A 21,380-nucleotide genomic window follows, 5' to 3' on the forward strand; every position below is an offset into this window, starting at 1 on the left:
GGGTAAGGAAGGTAGAGGAAGAAGAGAGCTGATCTTGTAGCTAGGATGGTAGGAAAAGCCCCTGCCAGCCTCTAGGTGATATAAAAGTATTTGTATCGGTCTAATTATGTATCCTTAACTAAGTCATTTAACTTTTCTGAGCCTCATTTCCCTGTTTACACAGGGGAATTACAATAATGTTTCTGTCTTCCTAAGGTGATAAGCAAACAAGATTATCTCTAGAAAACTATATAAATATACCATGTTATTCATTCCATAAATATTTATTAAATACCCACCGTGTGCCAGACACTGTCCTAGGGATAAGGTTAAAACCTCTCATAAGATATGTTCTGTAGCAGTGGGAACCTAACAGGCCACCAAGGAGAGCCAGACATTTGAACCACTTAAGTATGGTAAAGTATCATAAGTATGCAGCGGTAGAACATTCCAGGTGTGGTTATGGAACTGAGTTGCTGAGAGTGGGCAGAGGGTTTTGGAGTTGAAGAATTCTGAAGCCACAGTGTTATAAAGATCATCCATGCTCAAGTTGAGACTAACCACAACTGGGAGGGAATTAGGAGAGAAAAAATTTGAAACAGTTGTCAAAGTCCTTATTAAAGAAAGTGCAATGATGAGGAGAGGCAGAACTGAGGAGTGGGCAAGTGTGGCATGAGCCTTGAGAGCAGAGGTATTTTGATAAGAGAATGGAAAGGAATGGCCTGGAAGTGGCATGGTGGGCTGGGACAATGCTGCCACTCAGATTTTGGTGTGTGGGCTCTGGGGGCACAAGTAGCCTTCTCTTGAGATATTCAAGGGTTGTACATCCTGAGGAAAGGGTTGGACGAGATAGAACAGGACTTAGAATGAGGAGTCTGTGAAAAGGGTAAAATGTAGTAGTCCCAAAAATAGCAATATTTGTCATTTGTTGAACACCTAGAATGTACCATGTACTATACTTGGCTGTCTTATACATTATAATATTATCAGACCCTGCAAAGTAATTACTATCATCTGGATTTTACAGATTAGGTCATAAGGCACAGTGAGGCCATATGCATTTAAGGTTACACAGCAAGTCCACATTTGAATCATTAAATCCAGTTCAGCCTGGCCGCAAAGCTGTGCTTTTGCATGGTTCTACATGTCTTCAGAGAGATTCAGAGCACACCATGGGAAGGATTTGGAGGCAAGTCAGAGAGGAAGGGAAGAATCAGAGGGAAGAATGCAAAATTATACAGGAATGGAAATACAGTAAATGAGAGGACTATTGACCCTTGAGGCTTACATTTTTGTTGGTAGCTGAGAATACCAAGATGATGAGAAATAGCATCACTAAGATATCTGGTGGAGTGTGAGACCTCGCAAGGTTAGTATCGCCTTGCTGCATATTCTGGTGAAGTGCTGTGGAGAAGGTGTCCTGGTGTCTTTTGAAGAGAATTCTTTCAGGCAGTTCATGAGGAAGATCAGTTTTTCCTGATTCTTCCATTCCTGGTGGAGTGGTTGACCAAGATTTAGCTTCCTTGTGTGTTAGTGGTCAGTTTTTTAGCCCAGGTATATGGAGAACAGAGAAGAAAGTGTGTGATGACAGTGGCATCTCACTTGCATGCATGTAGGATAGCAGCCTTCAGATTTTGGAGTACCTTGACCACTTTTGTACCTGGGGGCCTCTGGAGCTGGGTGGTACATACTGGAATTCTCATTAGACTATGGTGAAAAGTAAACACATGTATTAGCCTCTCCTGAGTGGTAGTAACCAGTTACTTTCTGAGACAGCGTTATACTAAGACTGAGAAAGAATCCCAGGCACAGGTAATGTCCTACTTTCCTTTACTGAGGGACAGTTAATACTACAGCTAAAATGACAGCTCCCCACTGCCTATGAGGAGAGGGAGTGCATTGACTTCGTTGACTGAGGACACAGACCAGGACCAGAGACTTTTGTGGGAAGAAGCTTTGATATTTGGCGGGAGGAGCAGTCCAGCTTTGCAGGCAGGTAGCGGTGGCCTCAGGTAAAGTAGATCGGGTTAGAAGAAGCAAAGAAAAATGCAGAGAGGCAGCAACTGAAGAGACTCTCACAACCTTGCTTTCGGTGAAGTACTTCCATTGGAATTCTTGATTGTGGTGGAAATAAATATACCCTTCAAAGTAACACATGCACTCTCTGATCCAGTCCAACACAGGAGGGGTTGGGATGTTTTTTGTTTGTTTTTGTTTTTTTAATTATACTTTAAGTTTTAGGGTACATGTGCACAATGTGCAGGTTAGTTACATATGTATACATGTGCCATGTTGGTGTGCTGCAGCCATTAACTCATCATTTAACATTAGGTGTATCTCCTAATGCTATCCCTCCCCGCTCCCCTCACCCCACAACAGGCCCCGGTGTGTGATGTTCCCCTTCCTGTGTCCATGTGTTATTGTTCAATTCCCACCTACGAGTGAGAACATGCAGTGTTTGGTTTTTTGTCCTTGCAATAGTTTGCTGAGAATGATGGTTTCCAGCTTCATCCATGTCCCTACAAAGGACATGAACTCATCATTTTTTATGGCTGCATAGTATTCCATGGTGTATGTGTGCCACATTTTCTTAATCCAGTCCATCATTGTTGGACATCTGGCTTGGTTCCAAGTCTTTGCTATTGTGAATAGTGCCACAATAAACATACGTGTGCATGTGTCTTTATAGCAGCATGATTTATAATCCTTTGGGTATATACCCAGTAATGGGATGGCTGGGTCAAATGGTATTTCTAGTTCTAGATCCCTGAGGAATCGCCACACCGACTTCCACAATGGTTGAACTAGTTTACAGTCCCATCAACAGTGTAAAAGTGTTCCTATTTCTCCACATCCTCTCCAGCACCTGTTGTTTCCTGACTTTTTAATGATCGCCATTCTAACTGGTGTGAGATGGTATCTCATTGTGGTTTTGATTTGCATTTCTCGGGTGTTAAGAGGATAACTAAATATCCTTGGAAATGGGATAATAAGGAAAGAGAAGTGAAAGTAGCCTAAGATGTGCACAGAAGAAATTGGATCCTCATCAGCGTGATTTCTGCTTCTCCACAGGTGTGAGAGCTCTCTTTTCTTCAAATTACTCCAGTATTTTATCTGTACGTCTCTTGTAACACTTTTTATATTCCATATTGTTTTATATTTTTTGTGTTTTTCCTACTTCCATTACTAAACTATTAATTCTTTGAAGGCAAGGACAATGCCAAGCTGCATTCTGTGTCCTCCGCCATGCTTTGCATTCAGTAGTTACTCCGTGTTTGACTAAATTCATGACCCCAGGGACACTGTGCTTCCTCTGGGTTTGTTCATTTACTTGGCTATGAAAGACAATAATTTGCAAAGCCAACTTTCTCCTTTTTCTGAGAGCAGTGACTAAATTATATTAAAAGTATTTTGCAGTGCTATGAGTGTATAGGAGAGAGGTTTTCTGTTTAGGGAATGTTGCTAAGCCCTGTCATCAAAAATAGCCTTTCCATCTACCACTAAGTTCTGCCAGAGCATAGCAGATTGGCAAGAGCAGTTGAAAGGAAAAAGCAATGTAATGCCCTCTGCTCATGGCACTACAGGTGCCAGTGGAGGAAAAAAGTGTGAGGTTGAGGCTTGAGAGACTAAGTGCTGTAAAAATGAAGCAGACCGACTGTGGGTACACAGATCTAGTCTTTGTGAAATACCTTCCCTGACTTTTGTATATTCCTGTTCACCCTGTGATTGTAGGCCAGGAGTCTTTAATAGGAAACTGGTGATTTGAAGTCTCCCCACATAAGCAGACCAAGCAGCTTTTTGAAAGAAGCCCACTCAGACCATGGAGAAGGCAGCAGCTCACAGTGGCAGCAAGAGCTATGGGACAGCAAGAGTCAGCCAGAAACACACATGCAGAACCCGAAGTCTTGAGCACAGCAGGAGGTTGGGCAAAGCTGCTCCATTCTGAAGGTTATTATGGCCCCGCTGGGGGCTGCCACACAAGTACTGGCATGAAAGCAAACTAGTGTTGGGATAACTGTTTTAATATTTGCAAAATCTACTGTAGGTGTGAGCTCCTTTGTGTAACTGAAGATCTAGAGTCTTTAGGAGTTTATTCCTCAAAACTTGAATCAGGTTTTTTCTAGGCAAGTTGGAAGCACGGATTGGGCAGGTAACAACAACCATTCTTCATGTTGAGCAAAAAGGAGGTGTGGGCAGTTAAGAGCCAAAGTTGAGATGGAGGAGAGAATATTGGTTGCCAGCATTGCACTGTATTAGAAGCCATGGAATGGTCTCTTCCAGCAGCTATTACAAACTGCCCCCTGGGAAATTCAAACAAGAAAACCTTTGGGTTTCACTTCACTGGCCTTGCAATAAACATGTTTGTTCAAATAACAAATTGTTGCATTAAGATAAATCTGTCTGTGTTATCCTAAAGAAAAGAGTCTATGTCCTGTGTGTTGGCAGCATTATCAATGAACAGCTGATATTTATGTAAATATCAACCTTATTAATAAGAATCATGAGCACGGGTCTGCCAAGGTTCCTGACAGCTTGTTTAATCAGGCGCATTAACTCAGAGGTTTTCAGTTAGTAGAAGCATCCTCTTACCTTATTTGCTTAAAGGCCCAGAGGCCATGTCACCAAATTGGGGCTTCTAGCCATCCACTGAGGAGAGGTGACTTTTCATTTCTCTGAAATGAAGCCAACTGCTCTCTGTGTGTGTTTGGATTGGAGAGCACAGGTTACAATGAGAGTGGCCCTCTCTCACCCCCACCCCCATTGCCAGTCATGCCAAGTTACAGGGTAGGGACTGCAAAGAAGCTTGCTTAGGCAAAGCATCTAGATGGACTGACTGGTAGGAGGCCCCTTTGCGGGATGGCTCACCCTGACCTCTGCCTGAAGCTGGAATCAAAACCAAGATGACATAGCTGTGGTCACACAAAGCCCGTTAACTACATCAGTTGTCTTTGTTTATTCAATAACTCTGAGCTACACTTTTTTTTACACAAGAAATGTGAACCACACTTTGTTTGAGATACTCCAGAAAGATGTAGCAATGTGGTTACCATTTTATAAACTTTTAAATAAAACTGTTAGCAGTTCACAACTTTGTTTAAAGAACAATGGCTTGGAACATAGGCCTGTGTTCCCAAGACCCAGAGGACAGTGACCAAGGCAGAGAAGAACCCAGTACAGATCTGGCTGACCAAGGCCTGCTTTGCATGCCCAGGAATCTAAAAGTTAAGCTGAGGGCCTTTTCCTGTTTTGCAGGAGTAGTAGCAGTGAATTTGACCCGATTGCTTTGGTGATTTGCACTGATGTTCTCAGCTTGTTAGCTTTCATCAAGAAAAACTTTCATCAAGAGAAACTCAGAAAAAACAGGGATGAAAAGAGTCACCCCTGTTATTTTCCCTTACCCCCAAAACTGGCTGAGAATCACCATTTACAGCTTAGCTAGCTCAATATCTAGCTATTGCCATCCTTGTTTCTTCACTTCCATGTTTTTCTACCTCTATAGTTTCTTCTGTCTGTAACAGCCAAAACCTCACCTATGCATTAACTCTAATCTTTCTGTAAAAGTATCTGCCTTTATTTAACTTTCTGCTCATGACATGATTTATGTATATAAGAATCTTCATTTACAGATTGTTTCTTTTACTATACTTAGGTGTAGCTATTGTTCTCTTAGCCTAGTCTTGGAAAGGGTGTTCACAAGTAAGCATTGTTTAAGTCTCATATACTTTCCTCTAACAGCATACAAACATTTATGCCTATAAAGATTTTTCTGGCCTGTTGACAAGGCTGATTTAGTAGATAATGTATTCTCCTACCAGAGCTTAAAGTTGAAATAACATATAATTGAAGCTGACCATTAATACTGATTTGGGAGTGGCAATATTTAGTTTGTTAAGTACTCAGGAAAGACATGAGCAATAGGAATTTGGACTAGTAATATCTTTTTAGACACATATTTCTCACAACTCAGTTTGGCTCCCTGGAAGGCATTTCTTTTGAGTCAACTGCAATTCGTATCTAACAATTTCATAGCTTACAAGTAAGACTGCTATTAAAATGTTAACTAATTCTGGGGCAAAAGGGACTTCCAGGAAGGTTCAGTAATCATTGAACAGGGTGGTTAAAGGGCTATAAGATTAACCGAAAACATAGCACTTCTCATATACCCTTTAAGCAGAATTGACAAGGTATTTCCTAGAGATTAATGACAGTCTGAGTTAATAGGCTGAGGGAAGGTCATTAATTCTTACACAAAGGTAGTCTGGAAAGTAGAAATGAAAAACAACTGCTAGGTCGAGCTGATGCAATCCCAGGAGACATTTCAGAAGATCAGTTTCCTTTTTAGAAGCCCATGCTTATTACTGTTGTCACTCTTCCTTCTCCAAATAGCATACCTCATACTCAGGCTTTTAACCTCCTGGGATGCAAGTAGTTTTTTGAAAGGAGTTGTAAGTTCTCTGTTCATCAAACAAAAACTTTTTTTTAATCAATGAGCTTTCTTTTCTCACTTCAAACTTACAAACATCATCTTGGAAGTCATTCAATTCACGTAGCTTCTCACCATCAGATGGTGTGGACAGAAAGTTGTGCCTGGGAGTCTAGAAGTCAAGACAGACAGATTATACCTCCTAGGGGTTTCAATTAAATAAAATATCCATATGTGCTGTGTATAGCATATGGAGAAAATATGATATTACTGTCAATGGTAGACTAGGATTGATGGAACAATCAGATACAGATACCACATAGTAAATCAGAAGAGGTTGACTTATCAAAAGGATGCAGCAACAAGTCAGTACAGCCAGGATACCATTATGAGCAGAGGTGCAAGCTTCCAGCTGTGGAATACTCTCCAGGGATTTACACTTGCAGATGATAATGTCAGACTGAAAGCTCAGTCCTCTTCCAGGCCAGCCTAGGCATGACTGATGCTACATGTAACCTAATCTGGATCTGTTCCAAGGACCCTCCCATCTAGCCAGATTTATTAATCTGAGGATTATGCAAGATATGACCTCAGGGGCAAGAAGGACTCCAGCAGAAATGAGGGTAATGGTGGCAGATGACCTGGAGCCACCCATCTGAAAACTGCACCAAGAAACCCCACTTTGACTCTTTACCCAAAGAAAGGTTGAGAGCTGGAGAATGATTTCTTAGTTGAAAAAGATCTGCCTTCATGTGTGGGTATCATTTTCTCTAACTGTGTTTCCCTGGTAAGGGCTGTAGGATCCAGAAGCATATGCATGCTCACCTGGCCTAAAGCATGTTGCTCACCTTCCTGCTGTAAATGTAAGCTTCCTTTTGAATGCTTTAGATGAGTTATACCCCATCTGATTCACTCAAATTGTGTCTAACTGGTGGTTGTACTACTCCTAACCTAATGCCCTGATCCCTGTAGTATGTTTTCATATGTCTGGAAAATTTAAGATGCCAGAGGTTATATTGCTGCTTTTTAAAAATATGCAGAAAGTTAATAAGATAACAGAAGTATGCTAAGGGAAACTCTGAGAAAAATACTTTCTGGTCAGTAGATGAAGGGAGCCCCATTACAGTGGTGACTGGCATTTTGCCACCAATGTGTATCTGACCTAACTCTCAAAGAATAAATACTTATGGATTTTGTTACACAGCCAAGAGATATAAATTTGTAGCTACCAGTTCAAAATGCTTAGTGCTGCAGGTACAGGTGAAAATCTTTATATTCTTCCATACAGTTAAAAAAAATTCCTTGTTTTATATACAGATTAATTCCACTAGACCTAGCTGGACCTTTTGAGTTCTCTTTTCAACTGAAATTGCCTTTTAAAGATGAACTGTCCAGATGTAGATGGGAATATAATAATAGAATTCTATGCTGAAAAAACTAGGTTATTTAGGTCATGATTGCAGTTTTATGATGCCATCTGGGAAAATGACAAAGTGCATGTGGGTTTTAAGTAAACTAAAGTTTTTCTCCCTTCAGTAAGCATTATAGCCTCTTCTGACACTTTGTTGGTAGAATTTCTGAACACTTTGTTTACTTTGAGAGTGGTGAATCCACGGGTGTGTCATGATTTGAATTGGAGCTTTCCTTCCACACATTTGGCAGGTATTTAATGCTTCAGTACAGTCTTTCTGAAACTAACCTAACCACTAAACGATAGGCTAGTAAAACTTGCAGTCTTGTGAGTATAAATGCTGTCTTTTTAAATTAGGAAAGAACAAATAAAACCCTGTTGGAAATTCCTTGTTTTAAAAGGAGTAATTTAACGCTCTACTGTTAACATTCTCCCAAGGTAGTTTTACATAAATAATTACTGCTAGACAGGAAGAGTCATTTCCCATTATGGAATAATTTTGCACGTTTAGAAATTTCATTGTCTCCTCAGAATCCTCTGGACTGTGAGGCCATAAACTAACACTTTTTTGATTATGGAATCTTCATTATATGATTTATATTTTATGGTAGAAGAGAGCAAGAGAATTAAAAAAAAAAAAAAAAAGTTACTTGCTTAGGGCCAGAGAATCTCAGGGAAGGGAAAAGGATGTTTCTACCTTTCTAACATCAGTCAAGAAAATTTCTGGTTTACATTTAATAATCAATTTTCTGGGATTTTTCTTAATGCCAAAACCATGAAATGAGGCATTTTAAATTCATACCTGTCCGTGGATGTGTACTCTAGAGCACTGGTTCTTAACTTAGGGGCCCAAAGAAAATACATGATTCAAATGCTAGTTCCTTTTATTTATAGATGACATTTCTAGCCCATGGCTTCTTAATTCGGTCCAGGGAATCCAAAGTTTTGTGTCTGTGTGCAATCTAACTAGGTCTTCTAGCATTTTTCAGCCTTTCAGAAGGAACTGACCACGTTGTCAAGACTGATTATTTTTTATAGACCCAATGTATAGCACCATGGTGGGAGTTTTCTATATTAATGATAATGATAATAACAGCCTCTCATTATTGAGCACTTACGTGTCACTAACTGTGCTTATTACTTACCAAGGCAGTTACAATTCTTATCTGCATTTTATGGCTGAGGAAACATGAGGCTTTAGAGGGTAACTTGTTGAGGAACACACTGAAATGGAATTAGAAGCCAGTGATGCCATCTGGGAAAATCTATGCCCTTAGCCATTAAATGCATTGTGGTACATTCTGGTTTTGACTCTGATTTTGTTTGATATTCATGTATTCAATTCAAACAGTCCTCACTGTATTCTAGTGGTTGGGCGTTGCCCTGTATCTAGATGCTACTGTGTTACAATTCCGAGATCAACATTGGATTACAGGACCCAAGACAGTGTCTGGCACTCGTTTGTTTGTTAGATAACTAAGTAAGCAAATGAACAAATGTATGCCCCTTCCAAACATGGCTTGGGTCTTCTTTTGTGGTACACCTCATGCTCAGCACAGCGTGTGGTTGTGGTGGCTGTTGTTTTTGACAAACAGTAGGCTTGCTATGTCTATCTGAATACTAAAATCAGATCATATTCCCTTGTAACTGTGTATCTGTCAGAAGCCAGCAGCTTCTGGCCAGTTTCGCAACATGGCATTTGGAAGGCAGGTACTTAGAGTTTATTGCGTAGTTTTTGGTCCCATGGCTTTTTCAATGCAGTTTGACAGTCGGTATTATACAAGAACAGAGTTGAGTTTTCTGGGTTCTACAGGATGATCGTTTTTAACTGTCTCTTAAAAAAAAAAAAAAAAGCATATTTCTCTGCCACTAACTTTCTCAGGCCTCAATTCTTCCGCTGTAAATCAAGGTGGTTGGACTTTATTAATCATTTTTTAAGGGTTCTTTTTCTTTTGTGTGTTTTAATATCCTAAAAAAATTTTTTTCAATGAAAATCTGCAAGAATTCCATACAACACCAAAGCAGGATACGCTGATTGAAGTTTGAAGTGGGATTCTCTCAATATAGAGCCACACAATAAGGTATGCTTTACATATAGTAAAATTACCTCTTATATAATGTACAAGTCTGCAAATTTTGACAAGCTCATGCAATCATGTAACCACCATTATAGTCAAGACATAAAGCAGTTCCATCACCCGAGATGTTCCTGCTCACCCTTTTGTAGTCAGTTCCTCCCCTCAGCGTCAGCTGTTGGCAACCACTGATGTGTTTTCTGTCCCTATAGTTTTTGGGGGTTTTTTCCCACAATGTTGTATAAATGAACTCATTCAGGATGCAGCTTTTTCAGTCTGGGTTCTTTCAATTGGCATAATGCAATTGAGGTTCATGCATATTGTTGTGTGTTTCATTGGTATTGCTGAGTAATTCATAGTATTGATATACTATAGTTTGATTATTCATTTACCAATTGAAGGGGTTGTTTCCAGGTTTTGGCAATTATGAATGAAGCCACTGTAAATATTGTTACCTAACATTCTAAGGTTAATGATATATAAGTTAGCTGCTAAAGTAGATTAAAAAGCATCAAACTCAGGAAGCATTGAGGGAAGAGATAGGCACTGCAATCTGCATCTGCAAATGTTTCTTTTATGACCCCCCCCCAGCACCACCCCCCAGCCAAAGAATCCTTAGTAACTTCTGTACCCATACCCACCCTTCAAACTGTTGGCAACCATTTTTTTTCTTGTTCGAAGAAGAAAGATTAGGAGATGTCATCTGAAATAGAACCAGCCCGAAGATAAATCAAGTCACTAATACACCCCTGGTAGCTTTGGGAATATAATATTTTTACATTGATTGGAAGGAAATGCAATAATAAGTTTTAAAAATTTGAACTACTAACTGCACCTGCTTAGAATCTAAAACTGGAGTGGAAAACATAAGGTTAACCCCACATGCTCCCTGATCAAATGCAAAGGTTCTTAAAATAGCTTCATTTAGAGATGTTAGGGGCAGCTGAAACAAGGAGCTGGTGTCCCTAGTCACAACCTGTCAGTTTAATATCATGGCTCAGAAGCAGCTGCCTCTGTATTTTTTTGTTTCAGGATCAGGAGCAGCAACTCTAAGGAGAAGCACAGAAGCAGCTTTATCCCATTTGCTATCCTCCCCTGCATTCCAATTTCCTAGTCAAGTGATTGTCCCTGGATCCATCATGAAGATACATGTCATCCATTTCAAGCCACAAATAGAGAAAAAAGTAGCTAAAAGCCTCCAAGGAATTACAACAAACTTTAAATACATGTACAGGAAATTCCAGGAAGAATGTAAAAAAAGAAATAAAGTCGTGTATTTGCTTGGTCATAGCTAATAATAGACAATACTAGCTATGTGGCCTAACTCTCAAAATCCATCAGAAAAACCTTCTCCATTCACTGCTCTGCTCAGCTCTGTATAGCTCTCCATTACCTGTGCTTACCATTTTTCCATATAGAGTATTTTTTCTTGTGAATTTTTCCTCTTACCCGTGATAAACTGCTTCTTCACAACAGCCTACTTCTGCTTGCACCAGAAGCAGGATCTGGACTGGGTAGAAAATTGTCTGATCTGATGTGACAATGTTTTATGTTGCTAGGCTGGTGGTACTAACCAGCAGTGTAAAATTCCATTTGCATTTTGCATGTAGGTGGATATACTAATATACTATACTGTTCCTGTCCTAAACAGTCACAAACTTTTTAAAATCTTATTACTCAGAATAATTTTTTATTTCATTACAATAATAGGAGTCAATTCAGAGCTTTACAGCCCAGTTCGCCATATTCTACTTCATCATTCCACCCAAAAAGAAGAAGAAAAAGGCAGTAGCTTATATCTCTTTTAGCAACTAAACTGAATTTTCAAGGGCCAGAAGGAAGAACTCTAGGGTAAGGACCTAGAAGGGCAATGGAGGCAGAAAGAGGATGGTAGGGGGAGGAGTGAAACTTTCCTCTATCTGCATGTTTTCCTGTTTGCTAATACCACTTTCAAACAATAGGTCAGGGCTATGAGTACTCATGTTGAAAATGCAGAATTTTTCTAGAACTTTATTTAAGAGATTACTCCATGAGGCTGTGTGTTAGAGAAAACATTAGCTGGGCTAGTCCCTTAAATATCTAAAACTTAGTTTATCTATCTGCTGAACAGGGAATGGTAATACCTGCCTTTCCTACTACATAGGGTCAAGTGCGTAATTGATATGCGAGTTTTATACACAATATAAAACACCTTGTAGGTATAAATGACATTGTTAATGCCATTATGAAAAGTCTCCTCAACCAAGATGAGAAGTACAGTAGGGCTGCTCTTTCAGTGTAGGCTCCAGTGATTGACCGTCAGATTAAACAGAAAATCTTGAACCACTGTCAGATTTGAACCCTAGACTTCTAAGAGGCTATAATACAAATTTTCTTCTGTCTTAGACTTCCTGTCTGACCCAATTCTGAAGAACCAGATGGTATTAGTATGTAAGGTTTTTGTCTGACATCTATAGCTTGCACCAAAATGTCAACATCCCTCAAAGAAGGCTCAAGTATTTGCACTAAAATGTGTTTTCTAATTCAATTATTTGATGCTGAGATAGTATCTAAAATTGTCTCCATATCTATGTTGAACAACATGCACAATACACAGATTCAAATCACTAGTAATCAGACTCTCTGTGCAGATTCCTACACTCAGGGCATCTGGAGACCATGTTTGCCTCATTCACTGTTATAATCCCAATAACCAGCACGGGGCCTGGCACAGAGTAGGCATTCTAAAATAGTTGATGAATGAATGAACAAATGAGCAAACAAACTAAGCTATTACTATAAAAGTGTTCCCCTAATATAACTAAACAAACTTACTGTGTATTGCTGGTAGGCACTAGTTCTACTCTAAGGAAAATAAAAGCTACTAGCACTTTTTCTTTAAATGTTTTTTAATGTAACATATTAGAAAGGTGAAGCGGGTATTACATTGGTAATGAAAATTTTGCTTTAGGTTAGAACATAGAATAATATGGACTGTAATCAGAAGAAAAGAAGATAGAGCCCATTACATTTAGGTTTTTTGCATCCTTGGACCTGCCTGACTCTCGGCAAGTTGCAATGGCAGTCTCCTACAATAGCACTCTATTAAAGGCACCATCATTTCAATGGCACAATAAAATATCTTCATTTCCAGTGCCAGTGCCACTACCTAAGACCAAGTCTTGACTAAATTTATTACTTAAATTTATTGCTAATTTATTGCTTAAATAAAGCTTAAGCAAAAAAGACAATTACACATGAACTTTAATAGAAGGTAAACTCTAAAAATAAATTGTCACTCTTTAAATAATGAATGCTTTTCTTTGCTGCAGAACTTTTACAGAGTATCTTTGTATTGGTTAGTATAAGAATCCAAACCCCACATTGCTTTGGGAAATTACTGAGAAAATTCTCATCAGAGTAGTAGACCTTAATTACCCAGGTGGAAAGAGCCCATGAATATTATTGCTGCCTTTAGAAGTTTTTATTAACAAACAGCTCTTACAGTATTTATGCTGATTTTTAATTAAGCATAATGAGAGTTTCATAATAGTGTCAACTGATAAATGTAGAGAAATGTTTACTTGGAATATTTGGCTTTGGGAGATAGCAGATTGATAAATCAGAAAATGTCATCACAGGAAAAACATGTTTAACTGTAGCTAAAGGAACATTGCTGTAATTGCAATGCATTCTCTCTAGTATTAACTACACCATGTTCTCCTTTATGCATATCTAATACACACGTGGAATATGGTAGTGTAGTTAAACAGTGTATGTGTTGCACCTCTTCTATTCCTTCCTGAGATGTGAACAGATAATGAATAAAGAAAGATATGTAATCATTAATTGGTATGGAAAGAAAAAAGAATAACTGAATATGTCACAACCATTTTAACTGAACACATATCTCTCTTCAGTGGAGCGCCTATATACAAAACTGTGCAGCCACCCTAAACATTGAATAATCCTCTCATTGAGGAGTACAGTGAGCAGAATTTTCTGTGATATCATTTGGCAGCAGCCTAGCATCATTTCCCATTTATATCCAGATGTGATGTGCCCATGGATATCCAGTCATCTTCTGTGGGGTGTTACAGAACAAGTTCTTGATAGGTATCTCCCAAGACTTGCCAAAAACCTTATCTCAGAAACCTGCTTCTGTTCTCTGGCTCTCATTCATTAAATCTTAACATCAACAGAAGGTAAACAAACAAAAGAAAAAAGATACAATATAGTTGCCATTTGAAAATGTTAGTTTCTTCCATTAATCTTTCCATGAAAAGAGAATTCCTCCTCTGCAATTTAACCTATTCAGTATAATTCTCCATTTTCAACACATTGTGATGATTTTGACACTGTATATTGATCATTCACATCAGCTTACAAAATCAAGCTATTAAGAAGGAAAGCCATTTATCCAAACATACTTTTTCTTTAATTTTTGACTATTCATCTTACTCTTAACAGGATAACAATTTAAAGTTTCATTTTGGTTTTCTTTCATGTGTATCACTTTAGTAAAACTTACCTACTGTCAGGATAGTTCCTCTATTTTGCAAGCAACTCTTAGTCATTTTAGCCTAAAAGTCATCATCTGTCATAAGCTCTTAATCATACTACGTTCCTTTGCATAATATTCACAAGATCCTACTTTTGGAGAGTGGTGTTGGCCGCTCCTAGCTGGTGAATAACACAGAAACATCCCAAAGCCTCTTCTCAGCAAGGATGGGGACACTTAGCTTACCGTGCAGGTACCTTTGTTGATCACGCCTGGTAATTCCTTCTTCTCATCCCCACCAAAATCCAACAGTGGAATCCAGGACCAACAACAACGTTTTCTTCTTCTCTTTTTGGACACCCTCTCAGTTTTTGTTTTGTAGGCTTGAAAGCCACCGAGAGTTTGCAACCAGGGGCCAGTGATAGCTCTGCAAAGGAGAGGCAGTGGGGAGCCCAACAACAAGTAGGCCCAAACACTAAATATTGCCCTCTTCCCTCTCCGGGCAGTGTCCTTCATGCTCTGAAGACAGGCAGCCTTACCAAAACTCTTACCCCACAGCTTGCCAGTCTCTGTGGAAGAAAGGTTCTAACTGGACTGGGCTGCAGGATGAGGTGACCCAAAAGCCAGGAACCATCTGCGCAGAGCAGACAAGTAGAGGCAGGCACAGGCTCCGTGAGCACGTCTGTGTGTGTGTGTGTGTGTCTGTGTATGTGTGTTTGCATGCCTGTGCCCAGCAGCTGCTCTCCAGATTAGAAGACACCACTCTTTGGCCAGCAACTCTGAAACACCCTCTTAGGTAATTTTAAATTCATGTGCACATCTTGGCTGAGAGTAGAAACTTCCCAAGCACAACCTGGGTCCCTTTCTTTGCTGTGTTGCTACCCCAGATATATTGTGAACCACAGACAGCAGTGCTAGCACCTTAGGAACAGATGCCCAGATGGACATTAAATTGCACCTCATTTTGTACCCTGCAGCCATGAACTGATGTAAGCCTTGTTTGTGATTTAAGTAACAAGGGCATGACCCCTTCTTTGACACCCATAACCCAAGGCACTGTAAACATTCGCTATTATTAACGCTGTGTTGGACTCAAACTTGAATGCCTGCCTGTTCCATTTAGTGTCACAGGAGACACGAGGGCAAAGTGCTGAGGAAACTCTAGAGCAACATCGGAATGCATGGTGGTATGTTTATTATTTATTATTATTATTTGACATTTTGTTTTATATTATTCAAGTGTTAAGAAAACCTTCATACTTTGGATTGCTAAAATTTGAAGCATCTAATTTTCTTTAAGTAGCATCACTTGTTCAGATTGAGGGGTTGGATAGAAGGGAGGAGTTTGTTCATTTATTCAACAAATATATATTTCAGCATCCATTATGTATCAGATCACTTACCAGACATGCCTACCACCTGCCCAGTGCTCAAGTCATGGATTATCTAATTTAATCCTCAGCAGCCCTTTAAATTAGTCCTACTCCTGGTGCTCTAATGAGAAAACCAAAGATCAGAATAATTTAATAACTTCCTAGGATCTCACAGATGATAGATACAAGACTGAGGATTCAAAATTGAATCTGAGTTACTCCAAAGCCCATGCTCTTTATTTTTAATTTTTAACATCAAAATAATTTCAGACTTATAGAAAAAATACAGGAATAATAAAGAATTTCCATATGCTCTTCACTAAGGTTCTCCAATGTTTAACATTTTACCACTGGTTGTATTCTCCCTCTCTTTCTCTTTCTCTCTCTCTCTCTCTGTCTCTCTCTCTCTCTGTCTCTTTCTCTCATCCTCCTTTCCACCCGTGAGTTTATTTTGGTGTGTGTATATTTTTTTCTGAATTAATTTATATACTTTAGTGTGATTATCTTAAAAATGTAAGTATACTCTTCTACATAACCACAGTATAACAATTAAATTCAGTAAATCAACTTTACTTTCTAATCCATAGATCCCATTCAACTTTTCACCAAATGTCTCAATAATATCCTTTATAGAAAAAAAATGGTTTTTTAGTCCACGATTATGTGTTGCATTTAGTTGCCTTGCTCTACATTCCTTCAATCTTGAACAGTTCTGTAATCTTCCTTTTTTATATGTGACCTTCACATTTTTGAAGAGTACATTTTGTAGAATGTTCCTCAGTTTAGATTTGTGTGATGTTTCCTCATTGTGAGATTGAAATTGTGTATTTTTGTGGCAGGAATACTACAGAAACAATGCTGTATTCTTCTTAATCATATCAGGAGTCACATAAACGGAGTTAGTCTTGTAACCAAACCCACTTGCTTAAGGTGGTATCTGTTAGATTTACTCACTGTAAAATTATAGTTTTTCCTTTTGCAGTTAATAAATATTTTGTGGGGAGATACTTGGAGACTAGGTAAACATATTGCTCTTAAATAAACTTTCTTAGAGTGAAGAAGAGCATTCCCTTCTCCTCACTTATTTTTGTGTTTATTTATATCAACATGAGCTCATAAATTGCTGTTTTATTGAATGAGTTATAAATCACTAATATCATTATTTATTTTAATGCTCAAATGATCTCAGATGTGGCCCTCATGTTTTTCTGAGTACTTTCTTACCTTCTGGCACAAGAAGATGTTCCATAAGCATCTTGTACTTTCTGTGCCCAACTCTGGAATTAGCCATATCTTCAAGAAGACCTCCATCCATTATGGAAAATGGTATTTAGAAACCAAGATCTGGGGATTGCCTGAGCTCATTGCTTCCAGGCCCTTTCAGATAATAGGCTAGGAAACACAAACACACACGTGCGCCTATATCTGTTGCTCTATTTATATTAAAGACTATGAGATCACACTGATAGCTGCATTTCCAATCTAACACCATAGACATAATCTGGCTTTTAACCCTTTCCATATTTGTAACTCCCTTCCCCAACAGTGAGGATAAGGTGGTTTCTGTTATCCTCAGAATACTTATGTATTTGCTCATTGCCCCTGTGGGTAAGGGCCCCTTTGGCCCTTAGTCTTTTTGGCCCCATCATCCCTGATTTCTCAAGGAAAAGGAAAGGAAGTAGTCAAAATTTTTTAAATAAAAAAGAAGGAAATGATGAGAATAAGAGTTTCATGTTCTTTCTATACCATAAAGTATCTGTATCTTCATGGCAAGGTAGGTATTAGAAATCATCATGCAATCTCTGTGAAGGTGTGAAGATGTCATGGAAACAAAAGTTTATAAAGACTGAGGGAAGAGTTCAATTATTTATTCACATAAATAAATAATTGCCATGTGTCAGGCACACTGTGAAAGATAGACGTAGCCCTTGCCCTTGTGAACCTATAATCTAGTGGATTATTTTTATTATAGTTGCTATTTATTATGTCACACTTTGGCAACACTACATTAAGTACATTGAGCACTTTATTTATGTTATTTGATTTTAATTCAGACAGAAACCCTATGGGAGAAATAGTCTTTTTTTCCAACTTTACAAAAAACGGAACTGAGGTTTTGAAAGATTAAGTAATCTTTCCAACATCACTGAGATAATTAGTAAGAGACTGGGATCTGCATTTAGTTTAGTCTGACTTCCGAGGCCTAACTCTAAACACTAGGGCTATATGAGAAAAAAATAAGGTGGAATTATTCATCATGGTGGCATCCAGAAGGAATCATGATTTTTAAAATCTTGAATGCAAACTCTCCTATAGAATTGTGCTATCCAGTACATTAACTACTAACCACGTATGCTTATTAAGAGCATAAAGTGTGGCTAATTCAAATGGAGATATGCTGTAATTATGAAATACACAGCAGATCTCAAAGACATTAGAAAACAACTAATGTAAAATATCTCAGTAATAATGTGTATATTGATTACAGGTTGAAAGATAATACTTTGGATAAATTGGGTAAAACAGATACACTTTTTTTTTTTACCGTCACAATAGCCAAAAGGTGGAAACAACCCAAATGTCCATCAATGGATAGATAAACTGCAGTATATATATATATACACATATATATATATATACACATATATATACATACATATACATACATATACACACAAACACATATATACACATATATATATACACATATATATATATACATACATATACACACACACACATATATATATACATACAATGGAGTATTACTCAGGCTTAAAGAAGATTGAAATTCTGATACATCCTACAATATGGATGAACCATGAAGGCATGCTAAGTGAAATAAATTAGGCACAAAAGGACAGATACTGTTATGATTCCACTTATATAAGGTACCCAGAATTGTCAAATTCATAGAAATAGAAAGTAGAATAGGGTTATCAACAGCTGGTGGGAAGGAATGATGGGGAGAATTGTTTAATGGGTATAGAATTTCATCTGGGGATGATGGGAAAATTCTGGAAATAGAGAGTAGTGATGGTTGCATACCAGTGTAGTTGTACTTTATTTCACTGAGTTGCACACATGAAAAGGGTTAAAATGGTAATATGTTCTGTGTATTTACTATTATTTTTAAAAATTGGTTTTACTATTTCTAGAAAATTTAACATAACATACACGGCTTATATTATATCTCTATTAGATAGCATTGCTATAGTATTGTATTATTAATACAGAAAATTAGTTATTTAAGAGATTTTGAGATATTAAATGATCCTACATTAGACTTTTCACCTCCTGATCAGTCAGCTTTGAAAGAGTTACAGGACAGCTTTTCACTTACAGTTGTATTAGTGACGTAGACTTTTGAAATTAACTTTATGAAACACTAGCCATTTGTTGTCTTAATAGTTCATTTTCCAGTTGCAGAGTATCCATGCGGCCTCTGTTCAAGCACTAACATAATTGTCTCAGCCTATGTAGATCCTACAATATAATTATCTTAAAATTCCATCTCAGTTTAAGCTTCCTTGGGTCCATGGAATTGATATTAGTTCATCAGTTAACTTTCAAAAGTTGACCCCTAGGACAGAAACTCTTCCCCTTTCCTGTGGCCTTTCTGTCACAGCATCTACCAAAAATGGGTATCTGTATGGGGAGGAAAGGAGGGAATGTATTGGGCTGACTCGTAGATATCGTCCTACAGATAACTGAAAGAATTGTGAGTCCATAAACAGAACACATTCTCTAAAGATGTCTTAGTCCCACCCACTGACAGGTGACCAAGCAACCAAATAAAGAAGGGAAATATCAAGAAAAACATTCCTAATCTTTTGGTGGTCGTGTTGTTGTTTTTTTGTTTCGTTTTTTATTGACTCCCTGAGCTTCGGTTTCCTCTTCTGTGAAGGTTTTGCACTGAAAAAGATGTCTTAGTTCTATTTTAGTACTAACATTATGTGAGTCTGTGAATTAATGACTTTAAAATGATTCAGGAAAGCCTAATACTGTGCTTTTTGCTAGATTTTACAATTATTACTGCACATGTCTGCAAGGTGTTGACAGATATATATTGCTAATTCTAGAAAATATGAGGTATAAATTAATTTGTCTATTTATTTTGTTTCTATGAATTATAAAGGAAAAATGAATTCTTGTAGCAGAGCTAGATCACAGGACATCAGTTTCCCCCAGGCATGCCTACTTTTTCTTGACTCACATCCCAAATCCCATCCTTCCCACTGTCACCTCTGTATCCCAGATGGATCATGTAACCCTCATAGTGCTCCCAAGGCACCCAGAGTTTAACCATACTTTACCCTCAATCCCATGTTATTGCAATTGCCAAGCATACTTGTCTCTCCCCCACTAATGGGAAGTTCTTGGGGTGCAGAGTGCACCTTCCACCTTTGCAGTTGCAGCCTCTGGCACATAGTCAATACACAACACATCATAGAATTGATGCATCTTTGAATGGATGAAGCATCTGACCTCTTTAACCAAATGAACAAAGGATGAGAGTAGCAGCCCCAGAGGAAAGCAACTTCAGAACAGCATCTCACTGAGCTAGAAGGTAAAAAAAATAAGAAAATTACACATATTAAACCAATTAGTCATTTTTCAATTCCAGGGTTGTAAACTTTTGTCCTAACAGACATTTGACTAACAGCAAAATTGACAGTTAGAATTTCATGTATTATCCTGTTCTTAATGTTCCTTAAGAGTGGGATTATTTATATGTAAAATTGAAAGTTCTGGATAATCTACAAAATAGACAAATATCTCCAAGTTTACAGGTTTATTTAGGAACTGGTATCTGCCTTTGATGCCTACCTATAGGCAGTGTTTAGGTATTAGACATTTTAGAGCATCATAATTTTCTCAAGTGAAAATGATAATAAGAGGTTAACTTTTTTAAAAAATGAGGAAAACATGTTCTTGACCTCTGAAAATTGTTGTTGCAAATAATCTGTACTCTCCAGTTTCCAGGGTCTATCTCTTCATGTTCTTCAATAATGCCAAAATACCAGGTGACAGCTGTTTTAGCTCTAAGACATTCCTCAAGTGTCCTATTTTGATGTCATTATGTAATGCTTTTCTCTGGCATAGCTATCATCTGGCAAAGCTACATAGTTCAGTAGCCTTGTTGATATATGTCACTGCATTGCTTTCTTCCTTGTGTGCCCATATTACTTTTCCAAATAGGCACTGGTTCTCTGAAATGTAGAGTAAAAGAGAGGGAAGGGATAATTCTAGCAACATCTCAAATTGGACCAGTGTCTTCTTGGCTAAAAGGTTCCTTTTGCACAGGAAAATACACGAGTTAGAAGTCTTTCTCCCCTCTCAGCCTTCCTTCTGTCTAAAAATGTTATTTCATTCTAATCCTGTTTTCTGTATTAATTGCACATCTTATAAAGAGGTATTATACCAACCGTGCTAGGCGTGGCACCTAGCACTGTGCTAGGTCTTGGTCCTTTAAAGACAAAATGTTGTCCTCTCTCTCTCGCTCAGGAACTCATAGTCTAATAGGAGAGGCAGTATGAGATTCTCATTTTAATAGGCTAGGTGTTCTGATGTAGGGCTGAGTAGCCTGTTGTCTAAGTCTTCCTGAGGTGGAGGTCAGGGAGGCTTCACGGGGTGG

General features: G+C 38.2%; 2 protein-coding genes across 11 annotated transcripts in view; one reads left to right on the forward strand and one right to left on the reverse strand.

Annotated features, from left to right (window-relative positions):
- Nucleotides 1-15,059, reverse strand: part of FILIP1L (filamin A interacting protein 1 like) — a 287,583-nt gene extending 272,524 nt beyond the window's left edge. Inside the window, exon 1 of the mRNA XM_009445997.5 lies at nucleotides 14,616-15,059. The gene's annotated coding sequence lies outside the window, so the exon portion shown is untranslated. The remainder of the gene's footprint in view (nucleotides 1-14,615) is intronic.
- The window catches only part of CMSS1 (cms1 ribosomal small subunit homolog), a 361,500-nt gene that overhangs the window by 282,351 nt on the left and 57,769 nt on the right, over nucleotides 1-21,380 (forward strand). Inside the window, exon 2 of one of the 10 annotated variants that reach the window (XM_063806049.1) lies at nucleotides 15,493-15,556. The exons of the other annotated variants lie outside the window; for them this stretch is intronic. Within the exon in view, the coding sequence (XP_063662119.1) occupies nucleotides 15,547-15,556 (10 nt within the window). The 5' untranslated portion in view covers nucleotides 15,493-15,546. The remainder of the gene's footprint in view (nucleotides 1-15,492; nucleotides 15,557-21,380) is intronic. 10 annotated transcript variants of the gene reach the window in all.

This window comes from Pan troglodytes, chromosome 2, assembly GCF_028858775.2.
Source record: "Pan troglodytes isolate AG18354 chromosome 2, NHGRI_mPanTro3-v2.0_pri, whole genome shotgun sequence".
NCBI classification, from domain to species: Eukaryota; Metazoa; Chordata; class Mammalia; order Primates; family Hominidae; genus Pan; species Pan troglodytes.